At 50.0% G+C, this 8774-nt stretch overlaps 1 protein-coding gene and 1 long non-coding RNA gene across 2 annotated transcripts; one reads left to right on the plus strand and one right to left on the minus strand.

The window, feature by feature from the left end:
* Window positions 1–6: 6 nt before the first annotated feature.
* MYADML2 (myeloid associated differentiation marker like 2) lies at window positions 7–3924 on the minus strand. The gene has a single exon (XM_084803139.1). It carries the CDS (start codon window positions 3688–3690, stop codon window positions 2767–2769), a length of 924 nt encoding a protein of 307 aa, XP_084659265.1. The 5' UTR covers window positions 3691–3924; the 3' UTR covers window positions 7–2766.
* A 24-nt stretch (window positions 3925–3948) lies between these two features.
* LOC311609792 lies at window positions 3949–6821 on the plus strand. The gene is made up of 2 exons (XR_014783499.1): window positions 3949–4048; window positions 5470–6821. It is a non-coding gene; the product is annotated as an uncharacterized lncRNA (long non-coding RNA).
* The last annotated feature ends 1953 nt before the right edge of the window (window positions 6822–8774 follow it).

Consider the following 8774-nt stretch of genomic DNA (forward strand, 5'->3'; position numbering starts at 1 on the left):
GCGCTGTGCGGCCTCCAAGAGCTAGCCAATCCAGGGCTGCAGCTGGACCTGGTGCGCTGCGTCCTACAGGGCCAGGGCTGCCGCGCCTCCCCTGCTCCCTCCCTGAAGTGGGCGGTAGTTGTGAATACACATCAATACCCTAACAGCCACGAATTCCTTCCTCTGTTGTCTCGTGGCAATGGTTCTTTTGAAAGCTAGGCACCTTCTGCAGCTAACAGGCCCGCTTCATCCCGGACCTCCTCCATTCTACAGTACCCCAGATCTCCAACCATGGGCTTTTAGGGATACTGTGCGCTGGGCATCCGCAACCTCCGGAGGTGCTCATGGCCCACTTGCGGCAGAGCAGTCTGGGCTCCCCTACACTCGGTCGAAGCACACGTGATTCTAGGACCCCAGCCCCTGATTCCCATCAGAGGCGGCTTGCTTATTATTTTCCTGTTCTGTTTGTTAGGAAGTTTCCAGCATACAAGGTTCTCCTTGGCCATAATGACGACCACTCGGTCTAGGAGACTGGCCCGTCCGTGGTGACTTCTGGATGGCCAGTTTGATACTCAACCTCTAAGAAAAGGGCTGGGAAACCTGTGCCAAGTTGACAGCTCAACCCTACGCACAAAGCCAAGAAGTTCAGTTTCCTAACCTCAGCTCCCTATTTCAGATGCTCAGGGTTAGAGAGATGGCTCAGTGCTGAAGACTGCGGTGCACAGGACCTGGATTCTGTCCCCAGCATCCATATGGCAGCCAACACAACCCAGAATGCTTTTCTAGAGGATTGGACACTTCCTCTGAACTCCTCAGTCACCAGCCATGCAAGGTGCACATACATACGTGCAAGCAAAACAGTGAAACTCAAAAGCCAGGCGGTGGTGCCACATGCCTTTAATCCCAGCACTTGGGAGGCAGAGGCAGGTGGATCAATGTGAGTTCCAGGCTAGCCTGGTCTACAAAGTGAGCCCAGGACAGCCAAGGCTACACAGAGAAACCCTGTCTCAAAAAATAAATAAATAAGAGAGAGAGAGAGAGAGAGAGAGAGAGAGAGAGAGAAGAAAAGCCACAAAAAAAAAAAGCCAAAACAAAACAGAACAAAAAACCCCAAAGGGGCCAGTGGCCATGGCTTGGTGTGGAAAGAGCTTGCTTCGAAAGCCTAGCAACTCGACTCCCAAACCCATGTAAGGAAGAAGAAACAGAAACTCCACAAAGCTGCCTTCTGACCTCCACCCGTGCGTGCACTGTGCTGTCCCCGTAACACGTACACCATGCATGTAGACTACTAATAAATTAAAAAAGAACCGATAGGCCCGCTGTCCACACAGGATGAACGTGGCTGACATGCCCCCTTGCTCCTTGGTTCCTCATGTCTCCTCTGCTGCTCTATAGTTTCATTGTTCAAGGCACCTGCAGATGCAGCAGCTACCTACACCTCCCCTTCCGAGTAGAAGACTTAGTGTGTTGGCTCACCCAGCGTGCCCTCTCCAGCTGGTCAGCACGGGCCACACAGTACCACACAGGTAGGCTCAGGACCCAACATCTGTATGTTCTCAGTCCCACTGCCCAGAGAGTACCCTGTGACCTGGGACTTGATAACCTCAGTATGGGCCTTTGGGTGCCAGAGCATAAGCCGGCATTGGCCTTCTGAGCCACCCTAACTTGTCCCTTGGTCAGAAGGCCCAGAGGAGGCCCAGCCTTGCCTGTATCCCAGGACCCCAAAGGACAAATCCTTCCTCACTATGACCTGGTTTAGGGCTTTCTCCCAAGCATACCATGAGGAGGCAGCTTCAGTGGTGCCTTTGAGCAGAGAGGACTCAAGTGAGCCAGAAAGGGCAGCAGGCCAGTTGAAAAGGACCATCCACCTTTTATTTTCTGCTGGAGGACCTGAGGGACACTCGGCTGACGGGCTGAAGTGCTTCCCAGGCATAGTCCAGTCTGGGCTCTTGCATGGAAGCTGGCTTTAGAGTGGAGACGACATCGTTAACAAGTCCTGGTGTTCGGGAACGCCTGGCTTACTGGATGCTTCTGTGTCACAGTCCACACTGGGCATCTGGGCAGAAGCCCCTTCACTGTTGTGAGACCACCCTCTTTTCACGGTGACTCCAGTGCTGACCTGGGAACCAGGGCTCAGTCTTTTCTCTGTTTCAAATAGCTGTGGCCATCAGGATGAGCTTAGACACAGGCGAGGCCCATCCTGGCTGCCGGCTTTCTTTACAAGCAACTGCAACCATCCCAAAAGAGACTCTTTCCAAGATTCTAGAAACTTCCCCTTCAGGCAAGGAGGAGGTTCCTGCTCCGACATTCCTCCCAATGGCCTGGCCCTGGTGCTCTTGGCTTGTTTTTCACCCATTTCAATCTCAGGGAACTGCCCGATTTCTAACTTGGGTTACCCCAGCTAAATGCTGTCTCAAGACCCTGATCCTGCCCCGCCTCTTGAAGTTCACTTAGCTTTCCTGCTCCCATCTGCAAAGTGAACCACACCGGCATATGTTCCAAAAAAGTGCCCATTTGGTACAGCGACTAGCACCGAGCCCAAGGATGGCCAGGAAGCTGAGACGCAGGGAGAGGAGGGTTGAGAGCCCATCAGCCGCCCTCCCTCTCCCCTGTGTGGGGCCTCCTGCCCCTCTGCCCTTCCTCTGCCTCCCCCTCACTCAGATGTCCAAGAGCCGAACTGCACAAACCCCCAACCTTTTTTTTGTTCCTCTGTGTCTCCGTTCACCTTGGTCAGCTGTAGGTGCTCTCAGCCAGAGCAAGGAGGTGGACGGGCCTTCACTGGCCGGGCTACAAGGTGGGCACGAAGCGGATCCTCTGGGAGTAGGCGAGGTCGGCCACGTAGAGCAGCAGGTTGACGTAGGTGAAGATGGCTACCACCAGCTGGCTGTCCCAGGGGCAGCTGCCTCGGAGGCAGTCGGAGGGCCGCCCTGGCTCTCCATACTTGGGGTCAAAACAGAAGACCGGCCAGATGACTGCAGCACTGAGGTACAGGAGCACAGCCAAGAAGGTATACACTACCACCAGGCGGTCAAACGGGCACCCCAGGCCCTCGGTGTGTCCTATCACACTTAGGGCCACCACAGCCACTGTGGCCATGAAGCACAGGCTGTAGACAGCCACACACCACTGTGTGGCCATGTAGCGCCCATAGCGACTCTCATGGACAAGTGCCCCGAAGATGATGCAGGCCACGAAGGCCTGGACGATCTTGAGGAGGCCGGACACCGTCGCCATGTAGCTGGCGACCTGACCTGGCCGTGCCCTAGTCAGGGCCACTTCGGTAGCGTAGGCCAGGAAGAGGAGTCCGGCGAAGATGCTGGCTGCCAGGCGGAAGTTTCTGGCCGTGCATCCGGCAGGCTCAGGTGGGCACTCCAGCCGGGTGAAATACAGAGGGTAGATGACGGCGGCCGTGGCACACAGCAGCGTTGCCAGCATGGCGAAGGCTGCTGTGAGGTTGCCCCAGGAAAGGCGCAGGCAGCTGTGGAGCCTCGTGAACTCACAGGCTACCACCAGGACTGAGAAGGCAAAACAGAAGCCCCAAGCAGCCATGCAGAAAGTGCCCTGGACACCCCCAAAACCCCCTCGGTGAGCAACCAAACTGAACGTGGTACAGCCGAAGGCCAGCTGCAGCACTCGGGCTGTACCCACCGGGGACGTCACAGCGCCTAAGTGCAGGTACGCACCCCCCGGGGGCTCCATGGTGCTACCCATCGGGCTCTCTGCCTCCCAGCCTCAGACAGGGCCCAGCTGCCCTTCCGCCTCCGCGTCTCCCGGGCTGAGAGGCCTCTATCCTCTGCGGCAGTGGCAGGTGCCGGCTGTCTGCAGTGGCAGTGTTAACAGTGACATTGCAGCACGGCAGCCTCTCCGCTGTCTGGGTTGGGAACCCTCCCCCCCTCCCCAGTGCTATAAATAAACAGCCCGATCAGAGCCCCGGAATAGCACCCTGCACGCTGGTTCCCCTTCTAGAGGGACATCTGACCCCTGCATCCCACAAAGAGCCCTTGTCAGGACGGCTAGTGAGCCTGCGGATGCTGGACGCCCACCTCCCGCCTCTGAAGCACCTGCGTCTGTCAGTCGGGTCAGTACAGTATGGGGGAGGGGCTGCATGAGAGCGGAGGGTAGGGGCTTCCCCTCGGGGATCACAGCTAAGGCCTGAGGCAACCTCTGGGTTTAGCACGCTGGGGAAGGGTACCGGGAGGCTCTGGAAGGCACATGAGGGGTTCCTTATTGTTGTTTTATAGGCCTGTGTCACCTGGCCTGGCTCAACTCTTCTTACTTCGTTCCATTCTTTCAGCTGAACAAAAGTAGATTTATTAAGAAGAAAAATGAGGAAGAATTCTTGAGAGTAGGAGGGGGCTCCAAAGAAGAAGAAATAACATAACTCTATCTTTGCGTGTTTGTTTTTCTTTTTCTTTCTTTCTTGTTCTTGTTTTTGTTTTTGTTTTGTTTTGTTTTGAGACAGGGTCTCTCTGTGTAGCACTGGCTGTCCTGGACTCGCTTTGTAGACCAGGCTGACCTCGAACTGACAGGGATCCACCTGCCTCTGCCTTCTGAGTGCTGGGATTAAAGGCGGGCGCCACCACTTTTGGAGACAGGCTCCTATGCAGCCCTGGCTAACCTCAAACTCACTAAACAGTTGAGGACGACCATGAACTTTTTTTTTTTTTTTTAATTAGATCAGACTTACTTATTTTTATTTTATTTTATGTGAATGAGTGTTTTGCCTGTGTGTGTGTGTGTGTGTGTGTGTGTATGTGTGTGTGTGTGTGCACCTTTTGTGAGCCTGCGGCCTGTGGATGGCTGTGAGCCACCATGAGGGTCCTGAACCTCAGCATGAACAGTAAATGCCCTTACCCACTGAGCCATCTCTCCAGCTCCTGGACTTCTTGTCTTTTTTTTTTTTTTTTAAATGTATATAGCACTCTCCCTGCATGGACAGAAGAGGGCATTAGATCCTATCTATAAATGGTTGTGAGCCACCATGTGCTCGCTGGGAATTGAACTCAGGACCTCTGGAAAAGGAGGCAGTGCTTTTAACCTCTGAACCATCTCTCCAGCTGGACTTCTAATATTAGTTATTTAATGTATGTAAGTGTGTGTGTGTGCACCATGTGCATGAACAGTGCCCGTGGATGGGAGAAGTCATGGGGCCCCTGGAACTGGAGTTCGGGAAGGTCGTGAGCCACAGGGGTGCTGGGACAGAAGCAAGAGGGTCTCTGCAAAAGCAACAGTGCTTTTTCCTTTTCTTTCTCTTCTTTTCTTTTCTTTCTTTCTTTTTTTTTCTTTTCTTTTTTCTTGGTTTTTCAAGGCAAGGTTTCTCTGTGTAGCCTTGGATATCCTGAACTCACTTCATAGACCAGGCTGGCCTCGAATTCAGTGATCCGCCTGCCTCTGCCTCCCGAGTGCTGGGATTAAAGGTGTGCACCACCACGCCTGGCTGAGCTCCCTCTTTTTAATTTTTTTTTCTTTGTAAAACATTTTTTTTAACAGCTACAGAATCGGTGCCTGTTCAAGTCCAGTCAATAAAGGAAAGAAGGGAAATCCGCAATCTTCTTCTGCAGACCAGTTGTGTTCACTATCTGCTGAGAGATCGTCACACTCTTCAACTTATAAGGGGAAAAGCCCAGCTCTACGGAAGAGTCAAAACAGTGCAAGAAGTGCCTGGGCACCTTTCACGGAGGATCAAGACTCTGTTGTTGTTGTAGCTGTAGGCAGGACACTGGGCCTCGGCGACACCAGACAAGTGCTTTCCCACTGAGCCCAGCGGTCAGCGCTTGTGAATACTTTGTGGTTTGCTCTCACAATTAATTAATTCTGCTGATATGTCCACAGGCATCTCCTAGCACGCGGCTCTCATCCCCCTAGAGAACCCACTGAGAATTCCTGGACATGGAGTTAGAGAGCTACCTAACAGTTAGGAACACCGCCTGCTCTCGCAGAAGACCAGGATTTGATTCCCAGCACCCACATGGTTGCTCACAACTGTCTGTAACTCCAGTCCTAGGAAACCCAACACCACCTGCACACCTCACGCATTTGTGGTTTTAGGACTGTATAATGCTTGTGAGAAATTATTTTTTCAGAACAAAAGAACCAGACACTGACGCTGGATCAGACCTGACAGGATGCATCCTCCAGCATGCTGAGACGCTGACATCACGCGGCCTTCATGTTCCAGCCCCAAGTGCCTCAGTTGCTGCTCCTCGTCAGAACAGAACAGCTCCCAGGACAGCTTCCAGAAAGGCTTCTGATCACAACTGGTTCAGCATTTCAGACTGTCCCACACAGGACTTTTATTAAGCCTAGAATTTCTCAACATTTAGAGACTGGACCACAAATGTTATCTCTAGCTTGTTTAACCATTTTCCAAATTTAATTTGGGCCCCTGCATAGGTATTATCCGTACCAAACCAGCCGGAGGTACCCTTAAGAAGAGAAAAATGTCCCATTTCCCTTAAGGGGGGTTGGGTAAGGTTTTGGTTGTTTTCTTGGACTATGGATTTTTATTTTCATTGGAACTTGGTTGTTATTATTGGTCTTATTGAGAGAAAAACGAGATTGGACTCAGGAATTTCTCTCTTTTCCTTTTCTTTCTTAGGTATGGAGGTAGGGGTTTAAAAGAAAGAAAGGGGAATATAGAAATATATAGGAATGGGGCTGGAGAGATGGCTCAGAGGTTAAGAGCGCTGCCTGCTCTTCCAAAGGTCCTGAGTTCAGTTCCCAGCATCCACATGGTGGCTCATAACGATCTGTAATGTGATATGGTGCCCTCATCTGGCTTTCAGGTGTATGTGCAAGCAAAGCGCTGTATACATACTATTAAATAAATAAATCTTTAGAAATATATAGGAATGACAGGACCAAAAGTGGATTATTGAATCTACTCTTCAACTTAAGGCCTTAATTGTTATTAAGTTTTTTTTAGATTTATTTATTTATTGTATATGATGCTCTATTTGCATGTATACCAGCAGGCCAGAAGAGGGCATTAGATCACATTATAGATGATTGTGAGTCACCGTGTGGTTGCTGGAAATTGAACTCAGGACCTCTGGAAGAGCAGACAGTGCTTTTAACCACTGAGCCATCTCTCCAGCCCCCGGTTATTTTTAATTTTGATAGATTGGTATAGAATTCAAATTTAAGATTATTGTTTACACACATTTTATATAAATACATATATTTCTACCTTAATATGAGGTATTGTATTCACAGAACTCAATTATGATACAGGGTTTATTTCCAATATTTTGAAAATATTACTGTAGGCTGTTTAGGATAATTATTAATACAAGCTAATTTTTTAGTTGATCGTTTCATGTTCATGTCAATCACTGCTCTATGTTTATCACGAGAATATACATACTAGGTTTAATAGGCAGGCATGATTCAATAGACAGACAAGGTAAAATATTTAGATAAGGCTTTTTTTTTTCAGACAGGGTTTCTCTGTGTAGCCTTGGCTGTCCTGGACTCACTTTGTAGACCAGGCTGGCCTCGAACTCACAGCGATCCGCCTGCCTCTGCCTCCCGAGTGCTGGGATTAAAGGCGTGTGCCACCACTGCCCGGCTAGATAAGGTTTTCAAAAACCTCAGAGTCCTACAGAATATGGCATTTAAAGATATTTTTATTGTTTTGAGGATTCTTTGAAAAGGAGACAGGTTGACTCCTAGCAACACCCAGCCTGCCTCAGAGAAGGTAATGAGCATCGAGGAACCTCCTTATGGAGATGGCTTCAGGTGTGGCAAACCAGCCCTGGGCAAAAATGTCCTTGTTTTCTGCCACAGACAGAATTCTGCCTGAAATGGGCAAACTTGGATGCAGGTGGAGTTGACGGCCAAACTCTGCAAGACAGGGTAGGCAAGTCCTCAGCAGTCCCTGCCTCACAAATATGTCTGTCAGATACACTGGACCAGAGGGCAGAAGATGATGCTCCAACGCGTTAGAGGGTTTTGAGTGACTGTTCAGGCAGCAAACCGCCTCTGCCATATTTTTTCATTTTGGAAGCTGCTAACCTGCACTTCCTGTCTTCTCAGGCAATTAATTTTATTCCTTCTCAAGTCTCTGATGAGATTAAAGACAGCAAAACACTATGAGTGTAATATTGATATAATTTCTGGTTGTTCCATGGGTCTTCTTGCTGTGTGTAGTTTATTGTGTATATGTGTGTATATTGTATATTGGTGTAATAATATAAATGTGTAGGTAAGGGGGCTTTTTATTAGACTAAAAGGGGGAATTGTGGAGGAATGCCTTGAGTGGATGTTGCAGTTGTCAATAAAGCGCTGTTTAGCCAATCAGCTGGGCAGAAGGACAGACAGTGGAAGGCAGGGCTTCCAAGGGAGACTGGAGGAGCTGGGAACTAGAGAGTTGACAGTTGGGGAGAGAAGCCTCCCGAGGAGGATCAGATTGACAGGTGTTGGGGCTATATGTAGGTTATGAGGCCATAGGATTAGAGTAGTTTATTTTAGTTTACTAGTAGATTAGATCCTGCCCAGCATAGTGCTTGCAGCTTTAAAATACACTACAGCCTCCTTGTATCAGTTATTGGCTTCCTAGGCCATACAGGTAACTGCAACGCCAGCACCAGGCATGCACTTGGTGCACACTTGACGCACATTGGTGCTCAAGGTCTCCACTTATTCTCAAGGTCACTTGTGTAGCTTTGGGGAGGGGGATTAAAGGTGTTTGCCACTACTGCCTGGCTCACTGTGTAGCTTTTAAAGCATGCCTGCCCAGTTCGGATCAGGATTTAGATATTGCACATGACAGTGTTTTACCCTAGACTGGGCCA

The sequence above is a fragment of the Acomys minous genome, assembly GCF_964271855.1.
Source record: "Acomys minous genome assembly, chromosome: 12".
Lineage (NCBI taxonomy): Eukaryota > Metazoa > Chordata > Mammalia > Rodentia > Muridae > Acomys > Acomys minous.

What these genes read in the sequence shown, in the direction of transcription:
- MYADML2 (XM_084803139.1), bottom strand. Translation starts at nt 3,690, where the DNA reads ATGGGTAGCACCATGGAGCCCCCGGGGGGTGCGTACCTGCACTTAGGC.